General features: G+C 39.1%; 1 protein-coding gene across 2 annotated transcripts in view; it reads right to left on the bottom strand.

Moving 5' to 3' along the window:
- CPA6 (carboxypeptidase A6) overlaps nt 1-13,386 on the bottom strand; it is a 431,593-nt gene that overhangs the window by 11,457 nt on the left and 406,750 nt on the right. For both annotated transcript variants that reach the window (XM_049853527.1, XM_049853528.1), the window contains exon 10: nt 403-605. In XM_049853527.1, the coding sequence (XP_049709484.1) occupies nt 403-605 (203 nt within the window). The remainder of the gene's footprint in view (nt 1-402; nt 606-13,386) is intronic.

Raw genomic sequence — 13,386 nt, 5'->3', positions numbered from 1 at the left:
ATGTGACCAGAGCTATAATACCAATCAAATCCATCCTGACCTTTTCATTATAACCTGTGGTAAGAATGTAAATAGGTTTGAAATGACTGCATTTGTGAGGCAGCAAAGCACAGTGGTTAAAAGCAGCAACTCTGGAGCTAGACCTGGTGCTGAGTCCTGGCTGTAACACTTATTAATTCTATGTTCTCAGTCTAACCCCTGATCTCTCTGGGTCTCAGTTTCCTCATCTGTAAATTGGGGATAATAATAGTTGCCTACCTCATAAGATTGTTATAAGGAATAAATGAATTAATATATATAAAACGCCATAAGTGTTTGCTATTATTATTACTACTTAAAACCTTCTTAGCATTAGAAAGGAAGCATGAAGCCCAATACACACGTGCAAAGTCAAGTACTTACTACGCAGCTGAAATTGGGGATTGTTGCATATTTGTAAGAATAGGGATACAGCAGCATCTGAGCATACGCATGAAAGGAGAGGTAAGCCCTAATGTGCTTTTTGTGTTTTCGGAGGAAGTTAGCTACAGCTTTCACTTCTGGCTCAGACTCTGGGAAAGGTCCGCAGTACGTGTCATCACAAGGGTGCATAGAAGCTCCTTCATCTGCAAGTAGGACAAGAAAATAGGGTGAGAAAGTGGTCAGGGAGGAAGCCAGAAACTTGAATCAGCATTGTTAAAATGTGGTTTTTCTTTTGTTTCTATAAACATTTAGTAGTATTAAGCAATTCATCTAATTTCTCATTTATGGAACTCAATACTGAAAAATCCAAGGTGATCCAAGCCCCCAAGAGCAATACAAGGACATCCTGAATAGGAAAGAGGCACTGATTGTTTCCTGCACAAACCACTCTAAATGGGTGGCTTTATATGCTGTTGGTTTTTCTGCTGGAGAACTAACTTTACATGATCCCCCAGAGTAGATTAGGCCTCCTGTTTATATACTCCACAACACCGGAAGTGTTCCTTTGTAGCACCCAACACTTGTAATTAGTGATCAACATTTACTCATTTACCAATATTTATACTGTTCCAGGTATCTGGGATACACTGGCAAATAATACAGAAAAATCCCTACTTTAATGGAACCTATGTTCGAACTGGATTCCCTGTTAGGCTTTCATGCTCCACGAGGGCAGGGGCTGTGTCTTTCTTGCTGTGCACTTACCACCTAGAACAATAGTATAGTAAGTGTTCAACAAATATTTGTTGAATAAGTGAACATGAGATCTAAAGAAAAGGCTAGATATTTGTAAAGGTGTCTGGTCAGAGACAAATAATGATATAGAAAGAATACAGAGCCAGAACAGAAATGATTCCACAGAACATACCAAACAGCTTTCTATTATGTTTTAAGACCAGCAATATTCAAAGTGGTTTTGTAAAACCCAGGGGACTTCTCCAGGTATCTTGGGGTCAGTTAAGGTTAAGAAATCTTTGAAATGAAATTTTAATAACTTTTTAATTAAAAAAATATGCAGGACATACTTTTTAGGAGGTCTGTGGAGAGGTGGAAGGAAAATAAGATTCATTATAACAATCAAAGTATTACAGTTCTAACAAATTTTGGAAATGAGTACATTTTCCACAGGTATTTTTGTCATTTCAGGTATTATTATCTCTTCCCTGTGCCAGAAAAAATATAACTCTCTCCATAAACTAGTTTGGTGATTCTTGATGTAGTCTAATTCTACTGAATATGAAAAGATAACCAAGTCAAATCAGGCTAAACCTTAAGGACATTAAGTCTAGTTTATGATATAGAAGAGTCAAGATAGGAAACTAATAGCAGTTGTGGGCTTCCTCAACTCTAACCTTGGGGATGCTTCAGAAGCAAATGGGAGATGAATGGGACTTAATATAAACACTGTAGGTGATACTCTCAAGCAGTTGGGAAAAATAAGGAGACATCTGAGGAACACAGATGTCTGAGCACTGGAAAGAAAAACTACAACTGACCAACTAATTTCAGAGAGAGCAGAACTAAAAAAAAAAAAAAGAGCTAGGGAAATACCATAATTTACAATAAACCTAATACATATTCTTAAAGATATATAGAAGAGCATTGGAAATATGAAACAAGGACCAAAACCAAACCCGTTGCCATGGAGTCGATTCCAACTCTCAGCAACCCTATGTGTTACGGAGAAGACCTGCTCCACAGGATTTTTTTGGCTGTCATCTTTACAGAAGCAGGTCGCCAGAGCTGTCTTCCATGGTACCACTGGGCAAAGAGTTATAAAATAGGACCAATCAGAGACAGTAGGTAGAAATAAAGAATTTAATATATGGATTGAGCGACTACAGTTCGTGAATGAATTAGTGAAATGGAGCAGGTTTTGAGATGCTCCCAGAAAGCATCAGGAAAGGATAAAGAATTGAAAAATGAGAGAAAATGAAAGGATATGAAAGATAGAATAGTAGTCCTAGAAGGAGAGAGAAAAATAAACAAAAGGAAGTTAACTATTTGAAGAAATACTAGTTGAAAATTTTCCACAACTGAAGAAGATTGAATGGACATATTTTGTACCAAACAAGAGAAATAAATGGAGAAATAGCAACATTTTGACATATTAGAGTGAAATTTTTCCAGAGGAAAGCAAGCCATCTAGAAAAGAATCAGATTCACATCCAACTTTTCAACAGCAACTTTAGAGTAATATTCTGAAAGTATTTTTTAAAAAGGAAATTTGAACATATCGTCATGGATTGAATTATGTACCCCCCCCCCCAAAATGTGTGGCTGGGCCATGACTCCTGGTATTATGTGATTTTCCTTTATGTTGTAAATCCTCTATGATGTTAATGAGGGAGGATGGGAAGCAGTTGTGTTAGTGAGACAGGACTCAATCTACAAGATTGGATTGAGTCTTGAGACAATCTCTCGAGATATAAAAGCAAGAAGTGAGCAGAGATACAGGGGAACCTCATACCACCAAGAAAGCAGTGCCAGGAGGAGAGCGCGTCCTTTGAACCTGGGGTCCCTGCTCAGAGAAGCTCTCCTAGTCTGGGGGAAGATTGATGAGAAGGCTGACAGAGACAGGAAGCCTTCCCCTGGAGCTGACACCCTGAATTTGGACTTTTAGCCTACTTCACTGTGAGGAAATAAGATTCTCTTTGTTAAAGCCATCTACTTGTGGTATTTCTGTTATAGCAGCACCAGATGACCAAGACAAATGAGGACTGTAATTGTTATGAGTATTTCTGCTTTGTATTTTTGTTTTCTTCACTTATAAAATATAAGATGTAAATGGGACCAGTGCATTTTTGGTTGTACGTGTGTTAGTTGTATCATGTTAGGTGAAAGTATGACTTTGTAATTGTGTTTATTCAGAGATTATGTATGGTTTGAGGAGATGTGTACAAAATGCCAAGCTGACAAGGAGTGGACTGTGATGGTTAAGATTGTGTGTCAACTTGCCTGGGTCATGATTCTCAGTGTTTTGGCAGTTGTATAATATTGTGATTATTTCCCTGTGGAAATTTGGTATGTGATCACCCCCTTGATGGAATCTGCTAAGTGGTACTGGCAGGGGTGTGGCCCGTGGTGGCTCACCGCTGCCTCAGCCTTCATCTCTCTGCCTTTTGCGGCCTAATTCCTTCCTGCTTGCCATGCTGAGGTTGTTGGCTTGTTCTGGTTCCAGAAGTTGTCTCTTGTCTGACCTTCTGTTCTTGGGACTTGAGCTAGCAGTTTATCTGTCCATCTTGGGATTTGTTAATCTTCATAGCCTGCAAGCAAGAGATATGCTCCCTGACCTGCCGATCTTAGGTTCGCCAGTCCCTGCAGCTATGAGAATCAGGAGAAACCTTGTGGTCTTGCCTGCCGACCTTGGGGATTCCTTGACCTTCATAGCCTGTGAGTGGGAGCCCTGCCTTCTGATCTGCTGATCTTAGGTTCACCAGCTTCTGAGGCTTCGTGAATTGGAAAAGGCCTCTATCCTGATCCAAGGACTTGGGATGTTCCAACCTCTAAAATCGTGTGAGCTGTTTCCTTGATATAAACTCTCTCTATATATTTATATGCTTTACTGGTTTTGCTTCTCTTGAGAAACCAGCCTAAGACACCTATACTTTTATATCTAAGTGAAGTACTAGTATAGGCCTATTCCTCAAGGATGTAGAAATCCTCAAATGGGTAACTTTAGCTTGAGAACTTCTCATTGGTCTGGGTGAATTTTTCTTACAATGGTCCTTGGGTCTGAGATTCTTCCAACCCAGTCTTCCTGCTTCCCCTCTTCTTTCATAAGTGTCAGACCTGCGTGATAGTCTGAAGACTTTCTCAGCCTATTCTTCAAGGTGTCATCAAGGCCACTCTGTCTCTGAAGATTCTAGGGGAGGAGTCTTTCTTGCCTCTTTCTAACTTCTGGTGGTTGCTGGAAATCCTTGGCATGTAGATGCGTTACTCCAATCTCTGCCTCTGTCTTTATACAGCCATCTTCCCTGTGTGTATGTCTGTCTCTGTGTTTCTTCTCCTCTTACAGGACTCTAGTCATGTCAGATTTAGAGCCCACCCTACTCCAGTAGGAACCCTGGTGGTGTAGTGGTTAAGAGCTCAGCTACTAACCAAAAGGTCAGCAGTTCAAATCTACCAGCTGCTCCTTGGAAACCCTACTCTGTTCAATAGGGTTGCTATGAGTTGGAATTGACTCAATGGCAATGTTTTTTTTTTTTGTCCCGTATGACCTCTCTTCAACTAATTACATCTGCAAAGACCCTATTTACAATTAAGGTTACATTCTGAGTTTCCAGGAATGACATGAATTTTTGTGGGACAATATTCAACCCTGTCCAGGAATGGTACCCAGGAGAAAAATTAAAGAAATATTTAAGAAGATTAAATTGACAGAGCTTGATGATTGGTTAAACATGTAGAGCAAGGAAGGGAGGGGGGTCTTGAATGCTACCCTAAATTTCTGGGTTGGCTGATTGAGTTTATTGATAACGACATTGAATAGCTGTAGTGGAATATAGACATGTGGTAGGGAGAGAAGGAAGATGATGAATTCCATTTTGGACATGTTGAGTTTGAGAAGGCTGGGGATGCTGGTGTTGTTAGGTACCATGAGTTGATTCTGACTCATAGTGACCCATGCAACAAAGTAGAACTGCTCCATAGGGTTTTCTTGGCTATAATCTTTATGGAAGCAGATCACCAGGTCTTTCTCCTACAGAGCAGCTGGGTTGGTTCCAATTGCCAATCTTTTGATTTGCAGCTGAGTTCTTAACCATTTGCACTGCCAGAGCTCCTTAAGGATTCCAGTAGAGATGTCTAATAGACTATTGAGTATGAGTATGAATGAAGCTCAAATGAAGTATTAGGCTAGAGAAAAAGATTTGTGGTCATCATTTATTTTATGAGAATAAGATCACTCAAAATGGTTTTTGGCTGGGAAAAACAAAAACCAAATGTCAAACAATGAGGGAACACCAGTATCCAAGGGTTAAGAAGATTAAGAGGAACCTGACATTAAGACTTAGAAGTAGTGGTTCGGAAAGTAGGACGACTGAAGGAACTAGATGTTTCAAGAAGGAGGTGGTGGCCTGCAAGTAAAATGCAGAAAAGAGGAACATTTACTTCCATAGTAACAAAATAGTTCGGGACTTTGCTGTAAAAAAAATTATTAGAGTGGTAGGAGCAAAAACCAGATTTCATATGTACTGAGAAGAAGAATTGGGGAAAAGAATTGGAGGCAGTGGGAGTGAAGACTCTCTTTTTTCAGGAAGCTTGGTTCACAAGGAAAGGAACAATGTAGAATCATGACCAGAGATGCTTGTGGGTGAGAGGAAGATTTAGTTTTGATAGGGAAGGAAAAACTTAAATATGTTTATACAAACAAGGTGAAAGACAGTAATAGAGAGGAAAAAAGTTAGAGAAAGAGAATATTTGATGAGAGAAGGTTCTAGAATGAATGAGAAGGTTCTAGAAAGAATGTGGGATCAAGAACTGAGTGGAGTCACAGACCTGACTAGAAGTTAGGACTTCTTATTTCAGTGGTCTCCAAACTTTTTTTATTGTTCATTCCATCAGTAAGAAAATTTGAGTGTGTCTTCCCAATACAAACTTATTTTCAATTTATATACATGTTGTATTTGTGGGCTAATATTATATGAAACATACAAAAATAAAACTTTAGAAAGAATAGTTTAAAGAGAAACAATAATTAAAATATACTTAAAAATTTTTTTATTATGCAGAAAGATATATATTCTTTTAAAATTTGGATGAGAGAAATCAAATCTAACTTAAAAACTTTAGAAGTGCCCACCTTTGTCCCTGTCTTAGTTAGCTAGTGCTGCTATAACAGAAATACCACAAGTGGATGGCTTTAACAAAGAGAAATTAATTTTCTCATAGACTAGTATGCTGGAAGTCTAAATTCAGGGCTTCAGCTCCAGGGCGAGGCTTTCTCTGTCGGATCTGGAGGAAGGCCGTTCTCATGAATCTTCTCCTCGACTAGGAGCTTCTCTGCACAGGAACCCCATGTCCAAAGGAGGCACTCTGCTCCTGGCACTGCTTTCTTGGTGGTATGAGGTCCCCCTTGTTTCTCTGCTCACTTCTATCTTTTATATCTCAAGAGATTGGCTGAAGACACAATCCAATCTTGTAGATTGAGTCCTTCCTCATTAACATAACTGCCACCTATCCCACCTCATTAACATCATAGAGGTAGGATTTATAACACATATGAAAATCAAATCAGATGATAAAATGGTGGACAATCTCACAATACTAGGAATCATGGCCTAGCCAAATTGATATACATATTTTTTGGGGACACGATTTAATCCATGACAGTTCCTAAATGAACATAGGAAGTAATTGATAATATAAAAGAATGTGAGCACATCAATTCTTGGCTGATATCCTCACTGGCAGTTTTACACAAATGTGTGTGTATTTCAATCTGTAGCTGCTGTAGACTTTTTTTTTTTTTTTTTAAATCATTGCCTTTTCCAAGAATAACCATTCGTGGAAGAGTTAATAAATAGTAACATGGAGAAAGTCTCATAATTAAATATCTAGTGGAAAAAAACAACATGCGATTATACAAATAAGGTGGTTAAAAATATGCATTAAAAAAACACCAACAAAAAACAGGTATACCAGAGAGTGATAGTAATTTGTGAGGCTGGTGACATGCTAGATTAATTTTTTCTAACCTCTAGTTTCTATAAGTGAGCCCTGGTAGCACAATAGTTAAGTGCTTGGCTGCTAATGAAATGTTGGTTGTTCGAACTCACCCAGTGGCTCTGTGGGAGAAAGACTTGGCAATCTGCTTCCATAAAACTACAGCCAAGAAAACCCTATGGGAAAGTTCTACTGTGTCACATGGGGTCACTATGAGTTGGAATCGACTCTACAGCACCCAACAACAATACGACAATTTCTATGTTATACCAATTGTGTAAGTAAAAAAAATATGGTAAAATATGCTAAAGCAGGACCTGTGTAAGGTGGAAACCTGTCAGAGAAGGAAAACTTAAATATTTTCCACTAAATAGAAAATGATAGGAAAGTGGTGACTGCACCCTATGAAAGGCGGAACATTTGTGAGACCCAGAAAAACAACACAGTCCCGTCGAGTTCCGGCTCTCACAAGTTTCACTCTATATGAGACAAGGAAAAGAAAAAAAAGAGATCTGATCATTTTAAAAAGGAAAGTAAAATAGAAATCAGTAAAAACAGAAAAAGTAAGACAAATTTGGTTTTATTTTGTTTTGAAACAACTGGCTTCTGTGGCCATTGACTTGATGAATGCAGCGGTTCCTCTATCCAGTAAGCTGTATCTGGGGAAGTCGTAATATCTGTTTATTTTATTGTGCTCTTTGTGAAAGTTTACAGAGCATATTACTTTCTCATTAAACAATACACATTGTTTTCTGACATTGGTTGCCAACTCCACGACGTGTCAACACTCCTTCCCAAACAGGTTCCCTATTTCCATTTGTCCAGTTTTTCTGTCCCTTCCTGTCGTCTCATCTTTACTTCCGGGCTGGTGTGCCCATTTAGTTTTCCATGCATGGTCAAACTATGTGTATTATTATTTGTTTTGTGGGCCTTCTAATCTTTAGGTGAAAGGTGAACTTCAGGAGTGACTTCAGTACTGAGTTAAAGGGGTGTCCAGGGGCCATATTTTCAGGGTTTCTCCAGTCTCTGTCAGACCAGTAAGTCTGGTCTTTTTTTTGATGGGGAAGTTGTATTATTGTGGCATGCTGTCATTTGTTATTTTTTCATTTTCCTTTTCATTTACAGCTCTTAAATTTCACATAATGATAGTATAATGATGTTAAAATTTAATTGTTGTAATCTTTTAAAATTTATTTTCACTTGCATCTCCCACTGTCAACTCAACCTGGAAGTAAGCCATATTAACAACTGAATAGAGTTCTTAATAGTTTACAAATACCATATATTTACACAAATAACACACGCCTTCTGAGTTTGTTTGCTAGCCACACCCCCTCCTCCCTGCCAGGCACTCTCACAAGTACTGCCATGCCAGTCTTCTTCCACATGTTGTTGTAAAAAAGTAGCATAATTTATGAAAATACCTCTTGGGGGGAAGGCTCACCTGGCAAACAAATGCAGAAGGCATGCGTTATTTGCAGAAGAATACGGTACACTTGTGTGAGTGTGTATATATGTATTGACATATCTATTTATAGATAGATTTACATTCCTACATATATAAACCAGTTGCCATGGAGTTGATTCTAACTCATGGCAAACCCATGTGTGTCAGAGTAGAACTATGTTCCATAGGGTTTTCAATGGCTGATTTTTGGGTGATGCAAACATTTTGTGCTCAACTTCTAACCTAAAGGTTGGTGGTTTGAATCCACCCAGTGGAACCATGGAAGAAAGGTCTGGCGATTTCCTTCCATAAAGATTACAGCTAAGAAAACCCTGTGGAGCAGTTCTCTGTAACACATGGGATCCCCGTGAGTCAGAATCAACTCAATGGTAATTGGTAGATTGCCAGGCCTTTCTTTCAAGGAGTCTCTGGGTAGACTCAAACATCCACCCTTTCAGTTAGCAGATGAGTGCTTCAATTGTTTGCACCATCCAGGGATTCCCATACATATATAGGAGCTATTTTTGGTCACAAAATAGGACCATAATCACAGGTTTTTTTGTCTCTTGTTTTTTCCTTCAGTAATGTTTCCTTTAGGCTGGGGACCATGGACTCAGGAGACATCTAGCTTAATTGGCATAACATAGTAGAAAATATTCTATATCCTGCTTTGATGAGTAGTGTCAGGGTCTTAAAATCTTGTGAGTGGCCATCTAAGTAAGATACTTCACTGGTCCAACGCCTTCTGGAGCAAGGGAAAATGAAGAAAACAAAAGACACAAGGGAAAGATTAGTCCAAAGGACTAGTGGACCACAACTACCACAGCCTTCACCAGACTGAGTCCAGCACAACTAGATGGTGCCCAGCTATCACCAAATTTCTAGCTATAAAGGGGCCTGAATTAATGAATAAATATGTTGGTGAGTTGGAAAGAGCAATTAGAGAGATCTTCTGGTAAATGATAGTAGTGGCTTCTTCAATTCTTTTCTTTGATGAATTTGATGCCTTAGCAGTTGAAAGGGGCAGTTCTACAGGTACTAGGAATGTAGCAGACCATGTTTTGGCTCAGCTGTTCATGGAAATGGATGGGATTGAACAGCTAAAGGATGTGACCATTTTGGTAGCTACAGTTGCCCAGATAGGATAGACAAGGCTTTGATGTGACCCGGGAGAATTGATAGAATCACCTATGTGCCTTTACCAGATGCAGCAAAAAAAAAAAAAAAGGGAAATAGTACCCTGCAGTTTCATTCTATGCCAATCAGCAATGGGGTTGACCTGGTCGAACTCATCCTCCAAATGATACATATTCAGGGCCAGGGATTATAGCTATCCGTAGAGAGGCAGCCCTTCTGGCTCTAGAAAAAGACATTGAAGCCAACTGCATCATGAAAAGACATTTTACTCAAGCCTTGAGCACTGGGATACCTAGAATTTCTGAATTGTTGAGACTTTTTATGAAGATTATCAAGAGAAGAGCAGGCTACATACACTCTGAGAAAATGTATATATTCATTACGTTAAAATATTCTTTCTAGACAAACAAAAACCAAAAAACAAAAAACTGGAGCTGAGTGTTGAGAGTAGAAAGAGATGGGACTAGCCAGTCAGTGGGTTCCATACCATGTGAAGCTTCACAGGCCATTTTAAGTCCTTTGGGTGAGTAAAATGGGGAGCCATTGCAGCATGTCGATCTGAGGACTGACATCATCTGATTTACATTTTAAAGTTTCACTCTGGCTGAGGACAGAATGGGGGGACAAGAAGCTGCAAGACTAGTTATAATGTGACTACAGTAATATAGGTGAGAAATGACGATGGCTTGGACTGCAGTGGTAGTAATAGAGGTGAAAAGAAGTGGTTGGAATCTGGAGCTACTGTAAAGGTAAAGTTAAAGGATTTCCTGATGGAGTGGATGTAGAGTATAAGAAAGAGAGAGACATTAAAGATCATTCCATGGTTTTAGGCTTGAACACCCGGCAGGATGGAGTTGCCATCAACTGAGTTGAGAATGGCTGTGGGAATAGTGGGTTTGGCAGAGTGAAGATCAGGTGTTCAGTTTTGAATATTTTGAGATTGATACATCTGTTAGATGAACTGGTGGAGATGTCAAGTAGATATTATATATAGAAGTTAGAGTTGGGGAGAAAGTTTTGGGCTGAAGATACACATTTGGGAGTCATATATGCATATGGTAGAGGATGAGACCTCTAAGGGATTGAATGTAGATAAAGAAGAGAAAAGGACCAAGATTGAGCCCTGGGCATTCCCATATTAAGAATTCAGGGAGAAGAGAAGGACCAATAAAATAGACTGAGGCGAAATGACCAAGCAACCAATGAATTTGGAGAAGAGTATGATATTCTCGAGGCCAAATGAAGCTAGATATACTGAGAAAGAAGGCATTATCCACCTTGTCAAATACAGACGAGAAAAGTAAAATGAGGATTGAGATTTGACCGTTGGATTTAATAATGTGAAGGTTATTGCTGACCTTCAGGGGAACAATTTGGTGGACTTGTGAGAGTTCAAGACTATGTAAAATAAGTTGAAGAGGGATTACAAGAAGAGGACTTGGGCACTGCCAAAGGAAGAAAGAAACAGGGCAATAGCTTAGACGAAGTGGAGGCAAGAGGGTGAATTTTTCAGATGGGATAAATAAAAGCATGCTTTTAAGCCAATGTGGGGTGGGGAGGAGCCCAGTAGAGACCAAACAAACAAACCCAATGAACCAACTAACTTAACAACAACAGAACAAACAAAAGATGCTGCATGAGAGAGATGGGATAATTCCTAGAACAATATTCTTGAGTTGGCAAGAGGGGATAAGATCTAAGGCAAGTCGGTGACCCCTGAATCTCTCTCAAACCTCAAACTTATATAAATTGTAGCTTTCTGGACACTTCCATCTGCTCGTCCCAGAGGCTCTGCAAGCTCAAGATGTCCCTAGACGAAATTTCTTTCTCTTTCCTACCCACCAAATTGACCTTTTGCTAATGCGTCTTAACCTGTATCCTCCTCATTCATCTAGTAGCCTAAGTCAGTAATTTAGGTGGAGCAATCCTAGAGTTTTTTTCCTCCTTCACCCCGTCATCTGGTTGGAAAGCAAATTCTGTGATTCTGTCTGCTAAATCTCTCTATGCCTGCTTCCACCAACATGGTTCAAACCTTCATCATTATTCTCCTAGATCATTGAAATATTTTCCTGTCTTCAGGCTGGCCTACCTTGAATTCAGCCTTCCCAAAAATGCCATTGTAATTTTTTAGAAACACAAATCTGATCTTGTCACTTTTCTGCTTAAAGTCCTTCAGTGGTCCCCTCCTGGATAAAGTTCTGAAATGTTTAACATGGCTTAAAGGGTCTTAGAAGTAGTATCATCAAAATGTTTGAATTTGGTAGTGATAGGTATTATAGTTTATCTTCCCCCTGCCTCAAAAAACGATTTGCAGTTTTTTATGCTGTTACTGTACAGGTAAGACTGTGAGTTATATTTTACCATATACTAGACAATTTCATGTACTTTCCATGGCTGTATTATAGTTTCGAAGTTAGAGTTTTCTCTTTCCTTTTTATGGATTGAATTGTAACCCCCCAAAACATATGCTGATGTCCTAACCCCTGTACCTATAAATGTGACCCTGTTTAGAAATAGGGTCTTCAAAGATGTTATCAGTTAGGTTAACATGAGGTCATACCGGACTAGGATAGGTCCTAATCCTAATATGTGGAATGTCCTTATGAAAGAGAAGAAGATAAGGGAGACAGAGGTAGGACGCCCTGTTATGCGGGAGCCGCTAGCCAAGCAATGACTGGAGCTATCAGAAGCAAGGAGATAGGCACAAAACAGTTTCTACTTCAGAGCCTCAGAAGGAATCAACACAGCCAACAGCCTGATCTCAAACTTCCAGCCTCCTAAACTGTGAGACAATAAATTTCTGTGTTTATGTGCCATCTAGTTTGTGGTATTTTGTTACAGCAGCCCTTCGAGGCTAAGACAGAGGGTCATGCTCCCTTCTTTTGACCAGATACTTATGGGATAAGGCCCTTCATGATCGTTTTTTGCCTTGTTGTTGTTGTCAGGTGCCTTCAGGTCGATTTGGACTCATAGTGACTCCATGTGACAGAGTAGAACTGCCCCATAGGGTTTCCTAGGCTGTAATCTTTATGGGAGTTGATTGCCAGGTCTTTTTTATTTTTTTGTCTACCTGTCTCAAATTTTACCTTCTACCCCTCTGCTTTAAACCTCTATGTCTACTCCTACTGAATTAATGGTTATTTTCTTGAGTTTCCATACTCCTTTGCTTTAATGACTTTGCACACGCTGTTCCCTTTGCCTGTGAAATATCTCATTTCTGCACAGGTGGATTTTACTTGTCCTTTTTTTTTCAATGCTCACTTCAGTTCTTAACTTCCTCTCAGAAATCTTCTCCAATGCCCCTACCCTGGGTTAGATGCTTCTACTATATGTGCCCATAATATCCTTTACTAGCCTCTGTCATAACTTAATAGACTGTGTTAAAATTGTATACATGCCCATCGATTGGGCCTAGCATAGTGTTTGACCAAAAACAGGTACATAAGAAAATAAAAAAGTATTTTATTTCATTATTATCGTATATGAAGTAAATGGCATAATACTAAAAAGGGCTGTGCCTTGATTTAATGCTGTTTGCTTGAGAAGCACATTATACACTGGAATATTCTATAGTACTTTATAATTTATTTTATGGATTGGCATCCTGCCAATGTTATTTACCACAGATTAAGTATTGATTCAGAAGCAGAATAGGATAGCCCATTCAAAATTCT

Source organism: Elephas maximus, chromosome 15, assembly GCF_024166365.1.
Source record: "Elephas maximus indicus isolate mEleMax1 chromosome 15, mEleMax1 primary haplotype, whole genome shotgun sequence".
NCBI classification, from domain to species: Eukaryota; Metazoa; Chordata; class Mammalia; order Proboscidea; family Elephantidae; genus Elephas; species Elephas maximus.
Note: the sequence above shows the minus strand (reverse complement) of the source record. Positions and strands in the feature narration are given on the sequence as shown.